Source organism: Calonectris borealis, chromosome 17, assembly GCF_964195595.1.
Source record: "Calonectris borealis chromosome 17, bCalBor7.hap1.2, whole genome shotgun sequence".
Taxonomy (NCBI): Eukaryota; Metazoa; Chordata; class Aves; order Procellariiformes; family Procellariidae; genus Calonectris; species Calonectris borealis.
The window spans coordinates 18,099,463-18,124,864 of NC_134328.1; the positions used below are offsets into that span (position 1 = coordinate 18,099,463).

Genomic DNA, 25,402 nt, shown 5'->3' on the forward strand with positions numbered 1-25,402 from the left:
GAGGAGCGCTACTGGTTATTATTGTAACTCGTACGGAAGCCGTGCGGTGGCCCAGGCGGCTGCGCGGGCCCGCTCGCCCCGCCCCGCCCCGCCCCGGCCGCAGCGCGGACCGGCGGCCCCGCCGCGAACGGCCGGGCGGCAGAGCGCGCTCAGACGGTTGCGCCCACCGCGGGCTTCGTGCGAGTAACAACAGCGCCGGCCGCCCGCCGTAGGCCCGAGGCTGCCTGGAGCGGCCAGTGCAGCTCAGCCCCCCTCAGCCGTAGTGGTACACGAAGTCGTAGCTGCTCGGCTCCTTGGGGATGGGCGGCGGCGCTTCGGGGATCTGGATATTCTCCAAGTCCAGGAGTCTCAGCTTCATTTCCATGCTCAGCAATGTGTCCAGGTCACTTTTAGTCAGCTCACTGGACATGTCCTTCCCCAAGAGCGCATTAAGCCCATCAATCCAGATACAGTACTGTGGGGAAAAAAAAGGGTCATTCACAACTCTGGACATAAACGATAGGTTATGTTGAATCTTTCCATCCATGCAACAATTAGAGATACTCCTATACAGCTCCAAAATAGGAAACGGGAGGGAGTTAACCTATGGGGGGGGAAAAAAAAACAACCCCAAAACAGCACCCATAGAGATTTCCAACGGAAGTTGGAAGCCTAGAGGTAAGCATGACCCCATCGCTCTAGGAGAGGGCCAAGAGTTTCTATTGTGGCATAATAACAGAAAAAGCAAAGCTATTTTAGGCATCAGTGTCTTATAGAATGGGGAAAAGGGAACAAGTGACTGCATAGGAGGAAAGAAAGTAGCAGTCCAGACTAAGGGAAATCAGAGTAGGAATTTTTTTTTTTTTTAGAAGAGAAAGATAACTGGGGAAAAAAAAACCCAGAAGATTAATACTAAGCATCGGCAACACTTTCTAAGAATGAACCTGGTGGGAGACATCCTGCTCAAGCCTCTCATGAGAAGCAACTGATCCTTCTTAATCTCTGAAGTTAATTGCTTTACATTCTACTATAACCACTATGTTTCTTACCTCGTATTTATTAGGTGCAATGAAGTTCAAGGTCTCATCAGGATCATATAATATCGAGAAGGCCAATTCTAACACTTCCTGAATGGAAAAGAATCTTTCACTCATTGACTGAACAAAACATCACAGCACCTTCTGCCTACTAACCCAAAAAGAGAAGCTGCCTTGCTGCAGCTCAGTGCACTTTCCCATATCATTATTCTGAGCAACTCCAAATAGCCTATAGCGCAACCAGACTATGCTCACAGCGCCTAGCAATCACAAATGAGTACTAGGAAAAGGCCCAGATATGAGATGGGTTTTGTAAACAATACGCCTGCAGTGTGGAAGACCATTTGCCCCTGTTGCTTGCTTTCACAGTCTTCAACTCTACAGCATTGGATATTATAGGCAAAAAGGGAGCACTTACCTTGTTCTGTTTCAGTGCACTTTTCTCCTTCATGTGTGGACAGTCCTTCCCTGTGACAATGGCTTTGATGTCTGCAACTGGAACTAACAGTGAAAAGTAAAACTCAAACAAGAAATCCTAATCATGAAAAGACAGAACTTTGTTTTGTCTTTGCAACTGAGCATTGTTCCTGTAGCTCATTACTGCAGTTTTCCAAAACACATTACCAGTAACAAATCCCTACAGTTGGCTGTTATAAGAAATACTAAGCAATTCCAAGACTCAAAGGATTTGGGCAAGGACCAAAAGTTGATCTCATCTCAGGGCTTCAGCCACAGCTCTTTTTCTCTCATCTCTAGGATGGTACTCATAACAGCCTCTAGACGGCAGAGCACAGAACATTGCACAGTGTGCTCAGAGCAGTAATCGGGACTTACTTTTTTCCTGTAGAGATTCAAAGGTCACTTCCCCCTGGGCATTATCTTCCAGATCTCCATAGTGTAGCACCTTGTGATTCAGAGCCAGGCGACAATACCAAAATCTTTCTGGAACACGCATCAAGTAGAGTAAGCTGAGCAAGATCATTCACGTAAGGTCTTACAGCCACTACATTATGGTCACCCCACCCAATCCCTCTAATCCCCCAATTCCTCAGCACTGCTTCCTGTTCATGAAGGGATGGCAGAATTCTAAGAAATGCAGATCTGTTTCATGCCAAACTACTGGCTGGTATAGACAGCCCAGGTAACCAGCTTTCGTTTCTGGCAAGACACCTGCTGACAGATTAATCCATTAGATCTTATTTGCCTACAGTTCTTCACATGAAAAAACGCAGTAGACGCTGTCATCTTACCTTGTCTTCTGCGATTTCCAATTTTTCGAAAGCTACTTCCCTCACAAAGCCTGTTCAGGCGCTGTTGCTTTATCAGCTCCAAGATCTCTGGTTGGATTTTCTCTCTCAGCTCCCTGGCAATCAAATATGGAAGAGTAAGCAGAAAATGGAGATAATGGCAAGCACAGAAGGCAATTGGTTTTGTTAGGCACTTACACAATAGGTGGTGACTGAAAGTCATCTTGGCTCATTCTCTCAGATTGGCGTAGTCGCAGAATCTCAGAATAGCTCAGGCTGCGCAGTTTGCTCTTGAACTGGTCCAAGGAGTTTGGTTTAGAGGGGAGAGCCCGTGTGATCTGTTCCCTCACAACCTGCATAACCTAAAGAGGTTGGGCGGGGGGAAAAGCATGTCACATTCTTGCTGCTTAATGGCAGCAGAGAACCAGGGCACAGCTCAGTGGAAGCGAAGAACTGACATAGAATAACCAGGGCCAGGAGTGTGAACGTACTAGTGACTTTGAAGATCCAGAAGAACAAAGAATGACCTCAGGTCATACCAAATAAAAGTTGGACCATCCTCCCTTACAGCCCACGTCAATGCCCTGTCATACTTCCTGCGCCCTACTCTTCAACCAAGCGTACAGGCTGAGTGAACACGTGCTGTTCTGCAAAAAATTCTACAAAAATACCTCTTCTTCACTCTGACCTTATTAAAGTCTTCTGCTGTCGCCCTCATTTCTTTCCAGGTCTTGTTCAACAGCTGGATGCAGATGGCAAATAGCTCCTCAAATGCACGGTCATGGGTGAAAAACATGGGGTGATAGTCATTCCGGCCTTCATTGGCTTCAGGAAGAAACAGAAACCACAACCATGTGAGCATATTGCACAAGAGCTACTAAGAGTAACTAAAATTCACTACAGTGACAGAAACCTGATGGTGTGTAATAGTACTAACTCAAAGAGATTAAGACAGTTCAATGCTTTGACCCCCACAGACGTTCTATATTGGGAATGGCAACTATCCCCACGCTTCAGCATGCAAGCCTCTGTGACTCATGTACTCTTTTCATTCTAGTCCCCCCAAATGACTACTTGCAGTTGTTTCCGACTCTCCGATAGAATTTCTTACAATGGTTAATTGTCTCAGAATGCTGTTTTGAGACTGTCAGAGCTACTAAACTTTTCTCAAGTTCATGATGGTTTCTAGAGTGTTTTTTTTATACAGCACCCTGCTGAAGCTTCAGAAGTTGAAGCCTTCTGCTTGTGTCAGTTTTTCAGGAGAACCAGAGCACACACAACAGAATTTCTTACTTTTCTTCGATACTGGTATTATCACTGGAACACTGATAGTGCAACTCCAAGCTCCCCCTGTCCTTACATGGCAGAAGTGAGATCAAGGTACAAATGCTTGTGAATATTGGTCAGCCTGTAAGCTACTTCCAGAAGCATCAGCCCAGCAACTTGGAAAGCTGGGGTAATAAATGGTACTTACGGAGTTCCCCAACTTGCAGGATCTCACAAAGCATCCTGGTAAGCTCAATTGCACTGCGCCCAAAGGGACACTCATGCTTATCTTCTCGACTGCTGTTCTCCAGAACAATCTACGAAAAGAGGATGCAACACACACTAAGAAGAGCTGCTGAGGTGTTGGTATCTGCAAAAAACAGCAGCTTCACTTACCCTGATATAGGTATCCTGATGAAATTTGGCCAAGTAAAGCATGTTGTCCAATGCCAGCATCCCTGGAGGAGTCTGAGTAAAATCCATGGCTGGATTGATGTGATTCTGTGAAAGGAGTGTGTAGAAAGAACCCAAACAAATTAGCTCAAAGAAATTGTGTGAGAACCTTTTCTGAAGGAATTTTACAACCGCCTGTCCATCAAGCACTCCCTCACATCTATCCAAGGGGTAACCTTGGACACCTGCTGACAACGCTATCTGTACTTTCTAGAAGACAGGCCAATTCCAAGTTCTTCATAGAATAGGTGCGTACGGTAAGTAAATATCTCCAGAGAATGTGCCTAATGAGCCCTGGCATTTAACCAATCAGCAAGTTCATAATGATCTTCCTTGGGAGTCTGAGTGTAGCTAAATTTCTAAAACTCAGATACAGAAGTATGGTAAAGCAAACAGCTATTTCTGTTCCTTATTTCCCCACAACTCTGATGGAGATTGCTTAGATTGCCTTTACATGCTTTACAGTCAGCACTCTCTCTAGATGCATACAGTGAATCCCAGCATCTTGTAGTCCTTGGTGTACATGGCTTTGCGTTTTTCTGTTCCACTGCCAGGGACGGTGTTGCTGTCAGACTCTGCATCAAATGCAATTCTTCTCAACTCAAATATGATGTCTCTCTGTGCCTGAAGAAATGGTAACGTGATCAATCATTAGGGCAGTATTTTCACATAATGCACAGTCCTACCTCTCTCTCCAGAGCTCACACAGTGAATACAAAGAGATGCCAGAGGTCATTAACATTACAATGTAAAGACGCAATCCATTTCAAAATGGCAAGTTTCAGTATATTTGGTCAAACAAAATATTCGTTTGCATTTTTCCTTAACTGCCTCAAGTTTAATTAAAGGCAATTTCTAGGCATTCAGATAATGCTAAGGCATTTCTCACTCAAGACTACAATGCATCTAAGAACTGAGTAAGAGACACCTTAAAAATGCCCAGCTTCCTTGTATACTGCAAAGAAATGGATAAAAGGATGTGCGCTCCACAGAGGTGGAGTAATCAGTTCGACAGCTGGCATCACACTGGTCAAGAAAGGAATATATGGGTTCCAGTGACCACTTACATCTCTAAAAGTCCCACAGCATACAGCAGGATGGCCATGAGCATACCCTAACCTCAAGGACTACAGTGTGAGGGGTGGTTTTGAAACTTTATGCACCACCTACTGCAAATTCTATGGAGCTAAGGAGCTCAGGAATAAGGCCCCTTGTACGTCCTATTCTATCAGATCTTACTCAGCTCTAATAGTGACCTGATCATTGGGATCCATTTTGGTCATCATTCTCTCTTCCAGGAGATTAAAGGTCAGGACCTGTAGCACGTACAGCTGATGTGCCATTTCTGTTTTAATTGGGCGGTTTCCTCTGATCACATGCTGCAAAATAAAGGATAGGGTAGAAATGAAAAGAATACAAATAAAAACTGAGGTATTAGCTGTAGGCGTACGCCAGGCTGCATGTACATCTCTGTATATGAACATTCAGATGTTTAACCTCCATACTGCATCAGAAGCATAATGATAATGCTCTGTAACAGCAGAAAGAAGCATCCTGATAATGCCCTTTTGAACAAGTGGCTCCAATTTCACCTTTGAAAGAGTCACTTTTCTGGAAGTGCCCTGAGGGCAGCAGAATTTACACTCTGCACAAGTGAAACCTCTATTGAGAGAACATTAGGAAGCACTCTGTCATTCCAGACATACTTACATTCAGGATTATAGACCTCAGGTGCTTCTGGGCAAATGCATTAGCCATTTCCTGTTGTGGAATTTAGAGATAAAATAACATGAATGAAATATAAACAAAAAGCCAACATTGTGCAGAAAGGAGAGAAAGAAGGAAGCCTATGAATTGGAGATAGCACTGGCACACAACAGTGCTTTTACTACAGACTGTCAATTTAGCATCTCACCACAAAGCAAGCATCAAGTTGGGATGCAAGGGTCATCTTTACCATGGCACAACTCATGGATGACTCCCCTACAAAACATCATTAATGTGGAGAAAGGCACTAGGGTATTCAAAGAACAGAAGAAAATTTAGCTTAACATTGGACATCTAATGATATTTCAGTATCAGGAGATATGGCAGCAGGGAGCATACTGTGGATTGCCCAGAAAAATCTGTCATCTACAAGAGGGTCCTTCAATTAGCATTTCACAACTTTCTATACGTAGGTATACACCCGAGATAACAAGGGCTAGAGGATGTAGTTTTCAGGTCTCCTCCCTCTCAAAAACTCTCCCTCTGAAATTTACATTTCCTTTGTCTCAGTTCCTAAAGAGATGTTCAGAAATCAGTTTAAGGACAATTTGCAGAAGCACTTCAGTTTACAAAAATAAAGGGTAAATAATTTTCATGCTTAAAGGAAAGCTTCCAGTTTCCCTCTTTACTGCATGGCTTCCTTCCCCAGATGAGAAGGGTTTCCAACCATCAAGTTATGATGACAGTCACAGCAGATGCAAGTATCTGCTGCAAGCCTTCAGTTCTGGGACCAATTACACAGACACCTGCAAAAATCTAACCTATGCTTTCCTTGTAAATTGTGAAGATGCACTTTTTAAAATACCAGTGATCTCATCACACCTGCTAGGAGAGTGGCACAAGTGCTAAAGTCAAGATGGAATATTATCAGAATTTTGCTGCTATAAGCAAAATCTTTGGGTAAGAAAAATCTGTTGGACAATATATCATCTGAAAAAAGTCCAGAAGAACTGCCAGTCTGAGATCTCTTCACATTCCTATGCAGTGTGGATTGAGAACTGGAAGCAGATGTGCAGTCTTCTGCACTCAATCAGCTGTACGGTCAATCAGCTGTACATTCTGAGCAATACAAGACTGTTCCAACTGCTCTTATCAACCCTGCTCCTGACAGGCTTTATAAGGAGTCTGGTAAAATGTGTATATTAGCCTCATTCTAAGTCCCTGTTATCACTTTTGCTCCAGACAGAAACCTCCTAAAACAAGAAAGCGATATGCTGGCTGACAGCCAAGCCATAATGGCTGCAAGTTCAGCAGCGCTCATGTTACAATCAAAATGAGTCAGTGCTTGAGTGGAAGAAGCATCTAGATGAAGTAGGAAGTGGTTTCAGAGATCACACACTGCCCTCTGAGTCATTATTTTTTACTATGATTTGTGAGATGGAGTACTGAGAATAGAACAAGGCCTGCTGTTAGGATTTGTTTGTGCATGCAACACAAAGAATCCTTACTCTGAAGGAATTAGTTTGTACATGAGATGAAGTAACAGGTGACTGAAGCAGATAAACAGTGGGAAGGACAAAGACAATTAAACAATTCTAAATAGCGTAGTAAGAAGCATGAGCACGTACACAGCCTAACCACTACTAAGGAACCTATGTTCTGCTGAGAGTCCAATAATGCCCACTTTGCTGCTTGATGGGGTCATAGAATCACAGAATCATTTATGTTGGAAGAGACATCTTGAGATTGTCTAGTCCAACTCCCCTGGTTCAGACAGAGCAGGTTGCGCAGAACCATGTCCAGTCAGGTTTTTCATATCTCCACTGATGGAGACTTCACAGCCTCTCTGGGTAACCTGTTCCAGTGTTGGACCACTCTCACATTAATTTTTCTTTTGTGTTTGTGTGTGTGTGTGTGTGTTCAGGTGGAATTTCCTGGGTTTTAAGCTGTGCCCATTGCCTCTTGTCCTGTCAGCAGGTACTATTGAGAAGAGTCGGGCTCCCTCTTCTTTATTCCCTTCCATCAGATAGTTATACACATTGATAAGACCCCTCTGAGCCTTCTCTTCTCAAGGTTGAGCAATTCCAAATCCCTCAGTCTCTATTCATATGAAAAATATTCCAGTCCCTTAATCATCTTCATGGCCCTCTGTGGTCATGTAGATTGTGTTCAAGTGAAAAAAAAAAAGAAAAAAAAAAGAAAATAAGTGAAAGATCCCTTAGAATTTTGTTTGCTATGAAGTTTAGTATCTTGGCTAAATTACCAACAGAGGAGTATGTTCTTCCTTATTTTCATGTGTTAAGCATATCCATTAATTTTAGAAATTATGTAACATTCATTGAGACCATAGTTTCCCCTCTGAAGGCACAGCATCCTTGGCAAAAGTGGAGCATTCTCTGTGCCACCCAGAAAAAAAATCTAAAAAATATACCAGAATCTCCAGATACGGAAGGTTTCAAATCAACCTATTAACAAGAGTGGCAATTCCCCTGGAGATAGCACAGGGCAAAAAACATTCTTACAGTACAATTCCCAAAGGGAGAAGTCACAGATTAGGCAGAATGTATGCTCTAGCCCCCAGTCAGCACTAAGTTTTGTGACTGCCCTTCACAAACAGCTCTATTTTTAGAAGGACCTAGCTGGATATGAAACTGTCATTAACGCAACTGAGATTTGGGGTATAAACTCAGACTGTAGTAAGTTTAAGGAGACTCAGACTGCTAAAGAACTGGTTCCAGTTTTAAAATTGGTTCACCTGGTCAGTCTTGTAGTATCAGTTTCCTTTTACGATCATCTTTATTATCTTGTGTGCACAATACGTCATTCAAGATTTCTCCTGCTACTGATTCTTCTCCCCTTCATCCCCAGGAGCCCTCCCGCCCTTTTCCCTAGGCTCATCCACTATCTGAAGCCTGTATGCATCATTTCTGAGATACAAGGAGGCATAACTGGAGAAATGCTAACATGCCTACAGTTCCGCATGACCAGCCCCCAGGCTCGAGTTACTTACAGTGATGGGCAGGTCTAGTGGGTTAAGCAGCTTGTCCTGCTGGCAGAAAGCAAAAAAAGGCACAAAGAGAAGCAGACAGGATTTAGCTCGGAGTCCAGAAATAAGGCACAAATGGGGCACTAGAGAAGAAAGGCTTAACACAGCGAAGCTACACAATACAGACATATGCACATCTTGCATGTAGCTGAGATCTTGGGGGTTTCCTCAGGGCAGGACAGGTGTTTCATTTCTCACATCTGCCAGCAGGAATATCCCCCTATGACTTAAGAAAGGTCCCTTTTTTGGGGGAGGGTGAGGTGGGGTGTTTGTTTAGGAAGTACATACAATCCCAAGGACTCTACCCGGCCTACCTCTCCCATATGGAATTAACTCTCTTAAAAAAAAATTTCCATGCTGTATAGAGGATTACTTTCCATCTCTCAAGGCCTTTCGGATTCCTTTCTGAGCATCTCCTAAACATAGACGTGCTGCTCCAGAACACATTAATGGAATGGTACTTTTTTGCCTATGTTGCCACACAGCAAACAGCTACATAAGTTCTTGGCAAGGTCTGAGGTCTGCCTTGCCCAGACAATATGATTTCTGAGGCATAAAGTAAACAGCCAGTCAGTAACCATTATTCAAGTTTAAAGTCAAAAAGCAAGAACAAACCTGTCTCTTGTCCTCAGGTGCCTTCAGGAAGAGGGCATTGATCAGTGCAATAGCATATGTCTGAATCTCTTGGTTTGAGCTGCAGAAACAAAAATGGGACGATCATAAGAGAACAGACAGTATAGAACATTACAGCTTGCTGCTTTGCCTGCACTGTAAGAACATTTACTACAGGTATCTTGCATTTCAACAGACAAGCAGGATTCAGGTAATCTACTTTTACGCCATCTAACTCTTCATAAGGCCTGCAAAAAGCTGACAGAAACTGCTGTCTGATAGCTCCATTATTCAGAAGATAGTGCAAATTGCAGCCCAGCAGAGCTCAGAGTTCAGCACCACCACAGTTTGTTTCCAAGGCTGAAACTATCTCTGTAAAGCCTAGTTATACTGCAGTCTGTTATATAGGTACAGCTAGAAACTTATACAGAGCAAGTAATTTTTCTCCCCTATGTCAATGGAAGCCACCAAATGCAAAAGGAACTAAGGGGCAAGCATGCCTCCCTGTATGGCACTGCCTTCCAACCTCAATATTTTGACCCAACCCACATGTCTTTTTCTTATTTTCACTGAAGAGCTTCTTCGGGTAAAGGGTGCCTAGTCCCCTCCTAGATCATGCAAAGTGTGTCGTTTCACTTGTGATGTTTTGAATAAGCTTCCAAATGCCAATCACACTATTTTCCACCCTCATCTTGATGCTCTATCAAATCCAGTTTTGTTTCTTGCTATACTATTACTCTTGGGAGACTTCTGCAGAACTTCAAGCTCTTCTGATTAACAGAATTCCAGTGCATCACCTAAATGAATTTGTGTGTTTGTGTGTGTGTATACTTTTTAAAAAAATATTTTTTTATATATATATAAAAAAACCAATTAACCTTTTATAAAACATCTAAAGCTAAAACGTCTTTTAGATTAAATAGCTATTTTCCCCACTTTGGCATATCTGTGGATAACAACCTTCCTCTTCTATTGCTCCCTTCCAGATCTTCTTCATTTTGGTCAATCTGTCATACTTCAAACAGGCAAACGTTCATGCATCATCCTAGGTTTTCCTTGGGCCTCCAAGCTTTGCAGGTCTCTGAAGTCTGTCACTTTACCTCTTCTATCCTCCTTTTCAGGGTTTGCTGCTTGCTTTTTGACACAGCAAAACAATTTTTAAATTAATTTCTCCTCTTCTAACTCGTCTCTTTCAAACTTGTTTCCATGGATCTGTTCTTCCAGAACCTATCCTCTGTTAAAGATTTCTCCCTCCTGATAGTCTTGCCAACCAAACACCAGCAAATTCTGACTCACTCTCCAGCCTCCCTTTCTACAATATTCCCTGCATAAATACTTTCTTCAGCAACCTTCTCTGTTCTGGAAGCACTTAAGCATATGAGTATATGTCTTGAACAAAGATATTTTGCTTAAACAACTGCAGAAGTGTGTTCAGTGTTAGGACCTAACCTGTGTTTTACTAAAATAGAAATTATAAAGCTGAAAGAACATATACTCTTTGCAGAACAAAGTTGCTGCAGTGTTCATGAGAATTAGTTTAGCTTTTCTGTTAACCAAGTTCAAATGTATAAACACTCTAAGCACACAGTGACATTGATGCAATACATTGTTTGCACTATAATTTTGTTAAACTACTGTTCATTGATTAAGGAATATTAACGATACTCACAAATGGTGCTTTTCCACATTTTCAGAATTAAAAGGTTTGAGAAAAAAAAAAACAACACTACTTAAAGCTCTAACAAATGCATGCTTCTTTTTTCATGGAAGAGTAGAACTGACCTAGCCAAACAGCCTTAAAAGCCAAATATTAATTTGCCAGTTCGTTTAGAAAGAGAGGAAGGGGAGATGGGAAAAAAGCAAGAAAAGCCATTGTTTTCTTCCTTAATATGCAGGACAAAAACCAGAAGATGATGAGCTCTTAGATTCTAGTGGAGACAGTTTAAAGAAGGGTGAAAGTAACAAATGACTGGATGCAGAAGCTTTGGGAAGTTGTTTTAGTACGACGCAGGTTTGTTCCCAACACTGAACATGCTTGTGCAGTTGTTAAAGCAATATATGCTCAAGACTCATGTGCTTAAGTGCTTCCAGAACACAGAACATTTTTTCCAGGATCTTACTTTTTAAAAAATCTGTTAGAAATCCTAAAGTTCAAGTAAGATGTCGTATCAGTAATACTTTAAAAATAGCATCTTTAAGTGTTTTAAATGTAAAAGGATGTATTTTCAAATTAACAGATATTCATAAAATTGATTTAAATCACACCACTGTTGGGTGGACACTCACACTTGCAGATGAGAAATGAGCTGCCCCACGGTGATCTCTTCTGCTATCTTCTGATACAGAGTCTGACTGTTTAGCACCATGCTTTCTAGAATGGCTAGGGATCGTTGTAGGATGGAGACATCTACCATAGGCTGACTCACATACCCTGCAATCTAAAAACAGATGAACCAGCAGATCAACAGATGCCCATCTAGGAAACCTTGTGGTGAGGGAGACAAGCTAAGGGAGACTGGGCTCAGAAAGCTGGGTGCACTGTGCTCTCAATGAGTACTCAGCTTCTCAGAGTCATCTTGCTCTTCCTGGAAGCTGCATTAAAGCACAAGAAGAAACAGCATCCACTCACCCCCTTTACCCAAACTCACCTGTTTGATGAAGGTTATTGAGACCATGTCCCAAGAGACAATACCATGGTCCATGAGCTCCAAGAAGGCAGTCAGGGTGAAAGCCAACATCTCACTGTAACTGAGAAAATGAAGAATGCAGTTACAAGAGATCTGGTAGCAAGGAAAAAGCCTTGCTTTTTCCAAGCTTATTCCAAGCTGAATAAGCTGGATAAGAGAAAAATGTCACCACTTTCTCCTAATAAAACAGGCTACAGTTTGGCAGCTGTGGGAGCAATAAAGTATTTGCATTTATGAAGATAATTTTATTCTTTTGTGGAATCATATTTTATTTTTCCCGATTACAAGCACAAATTAAAACTAGCAACAATAAGTCCCTAATCCTGCCACCAAAGACTCACAACCACCTGGATCAGTACCTGGCTAGTCAAAGGAATAACACGAGAAGCAGCAATGCAGTATTTATTCCTGAGCAGTGCAAAGGAAATTCAACACTTTCATGTGAGGGGAAAAAAAACAAACCCAACCAAAAACCAGCAAAACCCAAAATACTCAGTACAATGACTCAGTTAAAAAAAGACCAACTTGAAAAGGGGAAAGCTTTTTAAGCCGATCAACTGAAAATTTAAACCATCTGCAAACGCTAGATTTTTCAACTGTTGTCAGATTTGAGCTCCAGAGTAAATTCGTATCACAAAACATGCAAAAATCTTTGGAAATTACAACCCCTACACACACACACACACACACACACACAAAAACCGAACAAACACGTTTTAACATCAGAGAAAAACAAAGAAAAATTAGCTGTCATTCTGTCAATATTGGGACCTGGCTTGAAACAAAACGAAAGCACAGCATGAATTGTGGAAAATGTAATACATAACCACAAGACAGAAAAGTAAAAAAGACTGAGGGAAAGATTGCAAAACATGTTGAAAACATATTAGTTGCTAATATATAAGAAAACAGAAGACCTATAAATGTTACGACAATAGGTTATCAAGACTTTAAAAATGCTTTCAATGAAACAGAACAACTTCAGTGGAAAAGCCAAGTGAATTATTTGCATCAGAGTTCACCGTGAATGTGCTTCGAGGAAACCAAACCAGAGTTTGTTTTTTTTTCTTTTTTTTTTTTGTTTGTTTTTAAGAGAGAAGAAGAGTCTTCGAATCTGTCATTTGAACATCACTAGAAGACATTCTGGAACAAGCCATTAATATGAAAAACAGATCTCCAGGACCAGATGATATTCACTGAAGAATTCCAAAGGAACCATGGTAAAACAAAACATTACCAAACTACTTATTGTGCTCTGCAGAAAGTGGCAAATAGAACGCAAATTTTTAGAGAGGACTCAGGCAGGAATCTGAAGGACATATCAGGCATATAGGTATTTGTAACCAGAAAGATCGGCGGAATCTATAATAAAAGAATAATACCACTAAAAGAAAAAGAAATATTTAACAGGGAAGAATTGCTATGGCTTTTGTAGAGGAAAGTTATGTTTCACATCTACATGTGTATCGGGTTTATGTGGCAAGGTTTTGGTAGCAGGGGGCTGCAGGGTGGCCTCTGTAAGGAGAGGCTGCGGCTGCCCCATGTCAGACACAGCCAGTCTCAGATGGCTCTGTGATGAACCCACCAATGGCCAAAGCTCAGCCTGTCAGCCAAGCTGGTGGCACTTCTGTGCAAGCATATTTAAGAAAGGGTAAAAAATGCTGCACAGCAGCTGTGAAAGAGGAGTGAAAAAACATGTGAAAGAAACAACCCTGCAGACATCCAGTGAAGGAGGAGGGGGAGGAGGTGCTCCAGGTACTGGAGCAGAGATTCCCCTGCAGCTTGTGGAGAGACCGCAGTGAAGCAGGTTGTCCCCTGCTGCCCGTGGACCACCATGGTGGAGCAGATATTCACACTGCAGCCCGTAGAGGACCCCATGCTGCAGCAGGTGGAGATGCCCTGAAGGAAGCTGCAGCCCATGGGGGGCCCATGCTAGAGCAGGCTCCTGGCAGGAGCTGCAGTCCGTTGAGAGGAGTCCACGCAGGAGCAGGTTTTCTGGCAGGAACTGTGGCCCACAGGGGACCCATGCTGGAGCCGTCTGTTCCTGAGGGATTGTGTCTTTTGAGGGACCCACACTGACGCAGTTTTTGAAGGACTGTATCCCGTGGGAGGGACCCCACACTGGAGCAGAGGAAAAGTGTGATGAGGAAGGAGCAGCAGAGACGAAGTGTTATGGACTGACCACAACTCTCATTCCCCATCCCCCCGCGCAGCTCCCCTCGATGCGGGGAGGAGGCTGAAGAGTGAGGAGTGAAGGAGTAAAGTTGAGCCTGGAAAGAAGGGGGTGGAGGGAACGTGGTTTTACTTTTGTCTTTGTTCTTCACCATCCTATTCTATTTTTAATTGGCAAAAAAAAAATAATTTTCCCCAAGTCGAGTCTATTTTGCCCAACCCATGAACTTTTTCATCTTGTTTTTCTCTGTCCTGTTGAGGAGGGGGAGTGAGAGAGTGGGCAGCTGGCAGCCAGCTGAGGTTAACCCACCACAGTACTGAAGGTCTCTGAACAAATCAGTAAGTCAGGGTGAGAACAGTTAAGTACAACTCCTGGACTTTGAAGAAGATTTTTATGAGGTGCTCCACTAAAGCGTCTTAAAAAACCCAAAACACTCAGCTGCTAAAGAGTAAAAACAAAAGCCTTGTCTTGCATTAATAACTGACTGAAAGACAAGAAACAAAAGGGTAGAAATTAAATGGTCAGGTTTCAAACTGATGAAAAGTTACAAACAAATTTCCCCACAACAGCACAGTAGTACTGGAAAGAGCTAAGAGCTAGGGGAAGCATGGAAAGAGCAATTAGCGCTCTGGAATGGCTGCCATAGTTACAGTGTTAATGGACTAAAACTGCAGCTTAGAAAAGGCCTGACTAAGGATTGATATGAGAGAGAGATCTATATGGTTATGAATGGTATGGAGAAGACAGAGGAATTTAAGATTTCTCATAACAAAATATGTAGAGGGAACCAAACGAATATTAGGTGACATGTTTAAAACAAAGGAAGTATTTTTTTCTTTATAGGACAAGTAACTCTGGAACTTCATTTCCACACAGCGCTGTAGATATCAAAAGGATAAACTGATTAAAAAATGAAGAAGAAAAATCTATGGAAGAAACACCCACAGGTTCTTAAAAAAGAGAGATACAATTTCTGCTCAGGAAACCCAAAAGTTGAAAACTATTGGAGACTGAAGACTGATACTTTCTCTGCTATACCTTCTTCAGCCCTTTCCATTCCCTAAGATAAGAAGACTTTTGGCCTTCATAGCAACTCTTCTTATGATGCAGGTCAAAAAGTACTGACCATGTATACAAGAGCCAGCAACATGCTTGCTGCTGACTGGCACGTACATGCTGCCAGTTCCACAGGAACATTCTGGTGTGCAGCTGCATATGGGTTTTTCATAGGATACCTTCTCCCTCAGACAGCAGATGAATAACTGCTCGAGGAGTATTAAGAAAGGTACTAAAAGTCATTTAAATTATCAAAGTGACCTTTCAATGCAAGTTTCACACATCATAAATGTCTCTTCCTTTGCCTCATGAGGTCTAACACATGACTAGAAAGACTTTGTCTCAATTAATAGACTGGCATTTGCTATGAGGTTAGTTGCTTAATGCCACTTCAGCAAGCACAATCAGCCCCTTATTTGAGGCCCTGTTCCAGAGTCCTGGAATACAGGAAACTTACTGGGACAGAAGCTTGGTCCCGCTCTCCACAAGCCGTGTCAACACTGTAATCCCTTCCATGTTGATGAACTCTGTGGCAAAGGTCACATCTGCTGAAAGTTTAGCTAGTTCCTTCATGGCATCCAGTCGGGCTTCCATGCTGTGCGACTGGATCCTCTCCATCAGCTGGCGAGCTGCCCTAGACTGGGAGGAAAGAGGGATGATGCCAGTGACAAACTAGTCACCTGCAGACTGAGTTCAACCAACATCAGCATTCTGTCAGAAGTCCATGGATGGGCAGAGAGAGCACAGCAAGGGTAAAGAGATATCAGCAATGACAGGATAAGTAGCAGCAGTCAGCAAGTCTAAGACAGACTAAAAAAAGGCTGCACTCAGCAACAGATACAGTGAAGCAGGAGGTGAGTAAAATGCTATTTTACATGTTAGAGTAAATGCTTCTTTTTCTTCTTGGTGAGGTGAGCGGAGGTGGATATAAAAATATGGAGTGAGACTATTAAAGAAATATGATGTTAAAAAAAATTTCTCATAGGGTTCAAAGACAAGCACAAGCTCATTTTGTGTATCCACAGGACATTCCGTAAGAGTTCTCAGACATGGATCAACGATATCCTCCCAACCACTTTTTCCTGTTCTACTGACTCTCAGCTACATGCCATGAGACTTGCACAAAAAAGGTTTAAGAATTTCAATAAAAAGGAAGCTGCAGCAAGTCTGCAAAAGACAACTGTTGAGGTTGAAATAGCAAGAATTCACTACGAACAACCCCCTCTGCATCAAATTTGTCTCTTATTTTAATTTCTGCATTAAGTCACCAGTACTGTTGCTTACCGACTGATAATACTAACTGCACTCATATTGAGAATGTGTCTGTCAAGTGCTTTACAACATGCTAATCTAGGACATGCAATAAAAATGTAGACTGGATTTATTTACAGAAAGTCCTATAAAAGGGCAGAGCATCCAAAGGAAAGATACACACCACAACCAGAAAGGAAAATAAGAGTGTGCGCCTCATTGTGCAGAATGGCCCACAACAAAGGTAAGCCCCCTACAATTTAGGGAGAAGGAGGAAGAAAAGCTGAGAGGCAAGAAACAGCCTGTCATATGAGGATAGCTATTGAGAAAAAAGGATGTGAGGAAGCATTTACCGGGGAGACTGCCAGCTGTAGGATAGTTCCATTCTTGATGTCACAGCGAGTCTGAAAGAAAACATAAACTTAAAACTGCAGAAAAGTGGGGGGAAAAGAATGCAACTGGATCTACAGTGCACATTTGTATGCATAAGTAAAGGGGTTCCTATACCACACAACCCTATCGAGGGTACTTAATTGAGTAACTGGGTCCTGGCTCCTATGGGCCTGCAAAGGAAGAAGTGCAAGGCTCCTCAGTTGAATAACACCATTCAAGTCTGAGTATTTTTGATAGCACAGATGCTGCCCCTTAAGGATTAGCGACAGTATTGTTCCATGACACTAGTCCAAGGCATTCTGCACTCTTGCCCAGGACATCGGCAAATTGCCACCTCTCCCACTGACCTGCTCTGTGATGTACAGCTGAGGACCATCAGCATACCGCAAGGTGTAGTATTCAGGGTTTGGCAACGACCACCTGGCAGAGGAAGAAGAAGGATACATAAGCTTCTTCCTCTTCTTTCTTCTGGCTCTCAGTTAGGAAGAGGAGCTTGATCCCAGGAGGGTGGAAAAGTACTTTCAAGCAAAGCTTTAGCATGGGAAATTAGGTCTCCCAAAGAAGAGAGAAAATACCTTCCTCTTGAAGGGGGGGGACGGGACTTCAGCCTACTCTGAGTCAAGCTTTGTGGAACGTCTGAAGAAGCCTGCACTTCAGGAACAGCAAGATGGGCCAGCCCCCACAGACACTGACCCTAGGGGCATACATATGCACACACTCAGAACTGGAATAAAGATGCAAAGCCCCTGTTTTCCAGAAGATCCTTTTCTTCCTGGTTTAAACCCTGGCCCATTCCATGGCCAAAACTGGCAGCAAGCAGCACGGATCGTGCTAGCAGCACACTGACAAGCAGCAGAGACTTTCCACAGTACCCCAGCAAGATTTGTCAAGGGGACAGACTTTCTCCACAAGGGTTCCCAGAGAACTACTCACCCATCACAGACCTCCTTGATGATGGATGCAAGAGGCCTTTTCTAGAACAGAAAGAGAGAGTCCTCAGTGCCATGTTCCTCTCAACCAGAAAGGAATACTGCCCATTTCTATGCTTCCCACATTCCAGTATCAAGGTTGTGGTGCATTTCCTCCCCCATCTGGTTACCAGGTCTCACCTGATCTATTTCCAGCAGCTGGGCATTGGCACCTGGCCACTCAACAGCTACTTTCACAATGTCCGAAGGTGGTGGCATTGCTCCAGACTCCTTCAGGTGCCTTTACAACAGCATACACCCCCACACCTGTTAAGAGAAAGAACAGTGAGCAGCTCTCTGAAAACTATTTCAATTGTTACATCGCATCTAACACCAAGCTTCAAAACACTACATAAGACCAGCCTTATGGTTTGCTGGGCCTGCTAGGGACAAAACAGCCAGCGTACCAGAGATCAAGGCCTCATACTAGAACAGCACATTCTGAAATTGTATGCCCAACCTTATCACCTAAGGAATATTTCTGAGAGCTCGTTGGAGTATTCACATAAGAAGGAGAGTCATTCCGATCAGCAAAGCCCCATCTGCCACCCACTGTCCGTACTGCCAGATCAGTTTACAGGGCTACTAACGCAATAGCTCCCTAGGGTCAGCTACTGTCTGTATGTGAGAGAGGGAACATACTGTCCAGGTAGCCTCCCTCCTATGGTGGGCTGGTGTTTACTGATGCCCCATTCATATTTCTCGGATACCTTGATCCACACAGGATACCTGAACAGGCTCCTAGGCAGAGTAGCTAGCTTTATCCCATTCCCTTCCTATAACATCATAAATCCAAAACATGAATATCCATCACAGAAGAGAAGTTAACTCAGCATTTGCTCTGGAGGTCTACCTTTCACTCCTTTATCTGCCTTAGAGCATAAGCTTGTGTTCAGGGTTTGGTCCCAGACAGTTGTCAGACATGCTGGTTTGTGCTTCATCTGGTAGTAAGAGGCTGTAAAGAAATGTATTTGTTCAGTTCCTTTTTAATCCTCTCCTGCTCTCTCCCACAGAGCCACAGGGAGAAAGTCACATGGGAGAGAGACAACCCCATCAGCAGATCTCAGGAACAAACGCTTCAAGCTGCCAAAAATTAGATCTGACCGGACACAGAAGTAGTCCTGTCCTTAAGGACTCCTCCTGAGACTCAATTTCCAGCATACCCTGAATGAGATGTTAAGCATCCAAAGAACAATTTCCCAGCTCCTACGGAAGCTCCTATTTCCCCCTATTGGGGCAACCCAATCCCCCTTTCCCAGAATAGAGATGAGACAGTGCTGAGCAGGGACATTGTTTCATGATTAACATACTTTCCCGACTTCCTTGATCAACTGGGAAAGAGATGCTAAGACTTGAAGGGAAGCCAACAGCCTTTGGAATTTTCCTGATGCAAAGCAAGTAAAGAAGAGAGAACTTTCCACGGATCAGCAAAGGCCATGTAGCTGCAGAGATACCTGGCCCAGGAAATTGGACATGACTGTCCTGGAAAAGGGAACTACTATGAAATTAGCTGAGTCTACCACAAAAGGCGTGTAGGCCTGGCCTGTATAAGATGGTGACCTAGAGATCCACTGATGATCTCAATTAATGAAGCTCATATGCCTCTTCCTTCCCTCGCAGAGACTGGTATCACTGCATGGAGAGATATGAAAACTCTGGTGCGCTAATGTTTCTCTGCATTTGTACACACACAAACCCCTTTATCAGCCCCCTGCGACTATGTTCTCAGTCCAGTTAAGGCAGCTTCCTTACCTAGGAAAACAGAATGCTATGATCTCCTGGTGCAGCCTTCTGAGATAGTCACAACACTATCATCACTCCTGTCTGCTGGAATTGAGGATGAGGGGTGCAAGTTTAGCATTTCTTTCATAGCACCTCCTAGAAATGCTCAGTGTTATCATCGCAGCTAGCCTTGCTCTCAAGACTCCACCAGATCAGAGATACTTGCTTTACAATGGAGGCACTTGCTGGAGAGAGAAATCAGCCATTCCCCTATTAAAACAAGCACTGGTTATCATGAGAAGCCCTTCTGAAGCTGCCTTGTTCAATTTGCTCTATTCTCAGCATGTAGATGGTCTTTGCAGTTCCTGCAGGAATCCAGGAAGCCTGAACTCCAAAGCTATCTAGGGCTTCAGCCAATCCAAAAGGGAGATTGGTATTGCATGTGCACAGGAACACCATCCTCCTCCACTCCTACGACAGCCAGACTTTGTCCACTCCACCATCCCACCCCTTGGAAAGTATCTGCCAAGCCAAATTCGGAATTTCACGGTATTCTGAAAACGGGCAGCATACTCCAACTCACAGAGATGATTACAGTCAGTACTCCTTCTTGCCTTCTCTTTCCTTTTTAGCATCAATCCCAAAAGCAGCTTATGTTTTCTTAAAACCCATAAAATGACTGTAAGACTAAACATATGTGGAAAAGTGACAGTCAAGTTAGGTTCAGTTTTGCCAGTTTCTTAAAATAACATCTCCAACCTTTCAGATAAGCAGCACAGCATTAGCTCAGACTAACATATCAAGAAAGAGCTGGGCTCAGAAAAGCAATAGACTCAGTGCACCAATCAGGTTGAGCAGCTCTCGGAGATGATGACAGAAAAGCATTTGTATGATTCCTATCATACAAAATTGCAAGTTAGAGTCAAGCAGTTACACAAACAACACCTGATATTTTACTTCCTAATCCTGGAGGGAAGACAAGCAAGCCATCTCCTGCTCCAAGATTTGCTCTGGATAAAAATTTTACCACTCTCATCTTGACAACAAACAGGAAAGCCTGTCCTTCAGAGAAGGTGCATCAGGTAAAAAACTCCAGCTTGGACAAGGTGAGGTCACACAAAGGAAGACTGCTCATCTGAGAGCTCAATTAAATTAGTATTTCAAAGAAGATTTTGCAGCCCATAGAGGTAGACTAATTCACAAACAGAAAGCACTGAGCGTATGCTGTCCTATGGAAACACTGTCTCCAAATCCCATGAGCATGTGTTAACATACTCCCCTTTCTTCACAAATTTTGATTATCAGTGTTCTATTCTCTCACTCCAAGACAGAAACATACAATTTACTCTTTGCTAAGAGAGACATGTTAACTTGCAGCAAATACATTCTCAAGAGGCCTCTAACCCTAAATGCATACACAGCTGCTGGTGCTATTTTCATACCCATTACAATCAGTAAATTGGACTCTACTCCTTTCTTCTACCCCCATCCTGAAGCAGCTGGTCGTTTTTTGTCCAAAGTAAACTAGGAATTCAGGCAATAAAGCATAAGGCACCCAGAACCAGAATAGCACCTTGCCTCATTGCATAAGCAGAGCAAAGCACTTAGGAATCTGCATAAAGAAAGGAATGCTTTGAACCCAGATATATTTAGAAGACTGTAGCCCCCTGTACAGCACTTATTATTGGGGTTAGTATCCATAGCAAGCCTACCTATACCAGTTATCCTCAGCCTGTTCACAAGTCAATGCCCAATGCCTGATATTTCTGATGTTAGGAAAAGTTTGCCAAGCATGCCACACTGCAAGTCAGAAGAGTCCCTCCTGATCCCAAAAATCTGACTTTCTCTAACATCCAAGTAGAGTGTAATAAAGAGACAAGGCAGAACCAAGAAAGTCTGCTGAACCAACGTAGTCTGTAGCATCAACCGTAAGAATTCGGAGCTTACCTGATCCTCCTGTCTTGCAAATAGATGAACCTAACAAAACTATGAATCAGTCTTCCTCGCTTCCTTTTCCTGAATTACACACACACACACACAAACACAATAATAATTTAGACTTTCAAATGGCTTTTGCAACAATAACTTTAAACAGGGATAACTCATCAACTAAATCTTTAAGTACACTATGGCAATTACTAGCATATAAGCAATAGCACAGCTCCGTACATATTCTCCAGACAAAGTGCCCAATTTGCACGACAGCCCCAGATCTGCAGGATATACAGGTTTCCACCCCATTAAGTCTAGAAACAGACAGGCAGTTCCCAAATGTGATTTCCACTCACTGTTCTCCATTCAGCAACTAAAGCCTATGATGGCCTAGACCTGAAAGCCTGAGAAATCTTAGTCATATGGCATAAGCATACGTCGTCTCCAATACTCAGACTGGCTTGCAATAACTGAACAGATAATTACTTCTCCCACGGGTGAACCAACTCACAATTAGAAACCATCTAAATCCATTCAGTGTTCAAGGCACAGCAAATACACAGTGAAGAGGCAAGGCTCAAAGATCACTTACTTGAGTATTAAGAACTGAATTTGCAACTCTTAACTAATATACCCATGAGTAATTAGCATTTAATTACCACTTCTCCCTTCAGCCTCTTGCAGTACAGTCATAGTCTTTTATTTGTACTGCAACTTAACATTGCAAGTTGCTAGTGAAGCGTATAGGGAAATACAGTACTTTATGTGCCATAACAAAGATGCCCAGATTACTATAGGTAGAAGCCTTTACAAATCTCTAACTTGTCTTCTCCCTTGCAAAGAACATACATCATTCAGGGAGAGGAAGTGCACATTAAAACGAAAACATTGATATTATAGGAAATTCTGCAGAAATCACAGAATCATAGAATCGTTTAGGTTGGAAAAGACCCTTAAGCTCATCGAGTCCAACCATAAACCTAACACTGCCAAGTCCACCACTAAACTATGTCCCTAAGCGCCATATAAATACAAATAAAGTTTCCTGTTTCATCAAAAAAAATACTGCAGAGGCTGGCCCACAACTCCTAGAGGCAATGCACTCTACCTGCAGCTCCCTTCATACCCTCACCACTGAAAACAGTAACCAACCAAGTTGTATTACACCACCTTCATATCTCAAAAGCAGCTTTCAGCTGCATACAAACTCAGGAAGTAACTCACCATGATATATTAGACTATTTCTGGCCCAAACTTCTTCCATAAATGAGCACCCGTTCATGACTGGAAACCATGTTCCCTATTCCAATCAGTATTCAAGGCACAGCAAATACGCAGTGAAAGAAATAGAGCTTAAGGACTGTTCCACTGCACAGCAGCACCTTGGAACAGATACCACATGAGCCTACCAAGTAAGAGATTCAAACATCAAAATGAATTGGCTAAACAGAACCCAGAGAAGCAGGAATTAAAAATTAAAAAAGGTAGGAAACTCTTCAGACAGTCTGGGTCAAACAAGCCTTTGAAGGACCTACACAGATCAGTGGCTCAGCAGAAGCAGCTTTCCAGAAGAGGACAATGAAGACTGGAGTACAAATACAAAGGGTACTTCAGGTCAGCCTCTTAACACGAGGTTGTCTATCTAAAGCATTCTTTGAGAAGATTTCACTGTATATCTGCAGACAAGAGACGTGACAGATGTTAAATTTTACAATGGATATTTTGCAGTGCACCAGTGATATATCTGATAAAATGACTGTTCAGAAGCTCTTGGGAAGAAGCACAGACTGCAATTTTGCATAATTGTGATTATCAGTCACTTTCGGATCTCTCACAGCACATTCTTCTCAACAACAGCATGTAAGCAATTCTCACAGGGAGACAGCAGCCAAGCTGAAATCCATCAAAGATGAATTCACTCTCCTTCGGCAGAGCGAGTTCCTTCATACAAAGCAGTGGTGAAGGGGTAGCTGCAAGGCAAGGAGAAATCAGCAGAGCCACTAATAACACACTATTCAAGAGACTTTTGAGAAGCTGCAAGCTAAAACAACTAGAGTGTTTTAAACAGAATTTCCCTATTCACAAACTCAATCTTCTTTTCATTACAAATAGAGAACAAAGTGTGCTGCACACAGAATGAAAATGAGGAGGATGAAAGAATATCACATGAAAAAGAAAAGCTGCCTGGTAGAATCCCGCAGTCAACAAGCGAATAGCTGCAGCTTCTGAAACCTGCAGATGCAACAAAACGTTCTAGTTAGTTCTCAGCAAGTCCCCAGATGGTGATACCAACAGGCCAAACAAAAAGTGGAAGGGACGTTAGCAGAGTGACTAACTGGACAGGTGTGCAGAGAAGAAAGCTTCCTTGACCAAGCAGCATAAGCGGGTAGCAGACAGCAGAGTCCAACCTGAAGGCTACGTACAGTTTTCTACATTACCTCATATAACAAGCAAAGAGAAACACAATTCACTAGAGAAATCAAAGAACCAGGTTCCTCAGATTCTCCATCTCTGGAATCCTACATTCCTCCAAAGGCCTTCCATGGCTGCATTTTGGCTGTAAAACACTAAGCCTATGACGCTGGACTCTTATCTTGTGCATTCCAACCAGCTGGGCAGAGACCATCTCTTAGCAAAGACAGAAAGTGATAGCAACAGGCAAAAAGAGAGAACCGCTTTTTTATTATTTTTAATCAGTCAAGTGAGCTGAAAGCAGGCAGTCAGTCAGCAACCCCCGAAGTCTGGGCCAAAACTCAACTTAAGGCGCTAAACAATTTTTTCTGACAAAGCGCTGTCCATTTTGTGCCTCAGGTCCACTCAGCTCCCGGGGGAGCGGCAAACTGCGCCCTTCTCGGACACTTCTCGGCCCGATCGCGGCCCCTCCCCGCTCTCAGGCCCGGCAGCCGGGGCGGCGCGGCGGGCCCCGCGCGCACCGACAGCCGCAGCTCCAGCGGCCGCAGCACAACGGGAGCTCCGGAGGCGGGAACGGGCATAGATCGGGCCCGGCGACCCCGCGGCACGGGACGGAAGGCCAGAGCCTCGCGGCCGGGCGGGCCGCCGGGGGGAAGGAAGGGCCGCGGGCGCGGCGCCGCAGTGGGCCCGGGAAGGCAGCACCGCCGCCTGGGCACTCCCAGACCCGAGGCCAGCGGCGTGCCGCCCGGCTCCCCGCGGACCTCGCGCGGCTCCCCACCCCCGCCCGCCGCCCTGCGCTCACCCAGCGCCGCCGCGGCCGCTCCGCGCTCCGGCCGCCCGGCAGCACCGCCGGCCCCGCCAAGGCGCTGCTGGCCACTGGCGCCGCCAGCTGTCACTCAGCCGCCTCGCCGCCGATTGGCCACGACACGCGCGTCACGCGCCCGCAGCGCGCTGCCATGGAGACCGCGGGCGGCCGACCCCGCCCCGGCGCGGCGCGAACCCTCCGGGGCCGCGGCGCGCGCCCCGTCCGCCGGTCCCGTCACCCCTCGTGCGTGACAGCCCGCGCCGGCAGCCCGCTACCGGGCCCCCCTCGGCAGCCTGAGTGAATTACGTTAACCGGGTCTCCCTTGTCCCTGCGCCCCTCCGCTCCTTCGAGGCCGCCACCGGAGGGCTCACGTCAGTTCCCTGTGCCACCGGGGCCCCGCCTCCGGGACCGGCTGTGACCGCCCGGGACCGGGTCTCCACCGGCTCATGCAGAGCAGCCTTCCCTGCAGCTCTGTCGACAGCTGCCCACGGGGCTGGCGGGGAACACTGGAGCGGCGCCGCGGCCGCGCACGACACCCTCCCCGCCGAGAGTGAGAGCAGGGCCGCAGCCCGCTGCGCAGCGCCGCCTCAGCCGGCAGGCACCGCCCCCGCCCAGCCGGGCCTGTCCCCGCCCCCGGAAAGGCGTCCATTGCGCGC

At 44.3% G+C, this 25,402-nt stretch overlaps 1 protein-coding gene across 8 annotated transcripts; it reads right to left on the reverse strand.

Moving 5' to 3' along the window:
- ELMO2 (engulfment and cell motility 2) lies at positions 1–25,364 on the reverse strand. 8 transcript variants are annotated; one of them, XM_075167026.1, is made up of 24 exons: positions 25,053–25,318; positions 23,065–23,205; positions 19,628–21,613; positions 18,729–18,830; positions 18,017–18,142; positions 17,841–17,881; positions 17,255–17,327; positions 16,868–16,918; positions 15,721–15,902; positions 11,996–12,095; positions 11,634–11,785; positions 9,351–9,429; positions 5,693–5,743; positions 5,239–5,361; positions 4,472–4,606; positions 3,926–4,030; positions 3,738–3,846; positions 2,952–3,088; positions 2,462–2,625; positions 2,267–2,379; positions 1,851–1,958; positions 1,435–1,517; positions 1,029–1,106; positions 1–454 (listed from the first exon to the last, which is right to left on the reverse strand). In XM_075167026.1, the coding sequence occupies exons 5-24, from the start codon at positions 18,092–18,094 to the stop codon at positions 254–256; spliced, it is 2,163 nt and encodes a 720-aa protein (XP_075023127.1). In that variant the 5' UTR covers positions 18,095–18,142; positions 18,729–18,830; positions 19,628–21,613; positions 23,065–23,205; positions 25,053–25,318; the 3' UTR covers positions 1–253. The 8 variants fall into 8 exon arrangements, with proteins under 8 accessions (XP_075023127.1, XP_075023130.1, XP_075023131.1 ...); XM_075167029.1 differs by lacking the exon at positions 25,053–25,318 and adding an exon at positions 24,744–24,792; XM_075167030.1 differs by lacking the exon at positions 19,628–21,613.
- Between the last annotated feature and the right edge of the window lie 38 nt (positions 25,365–25,402).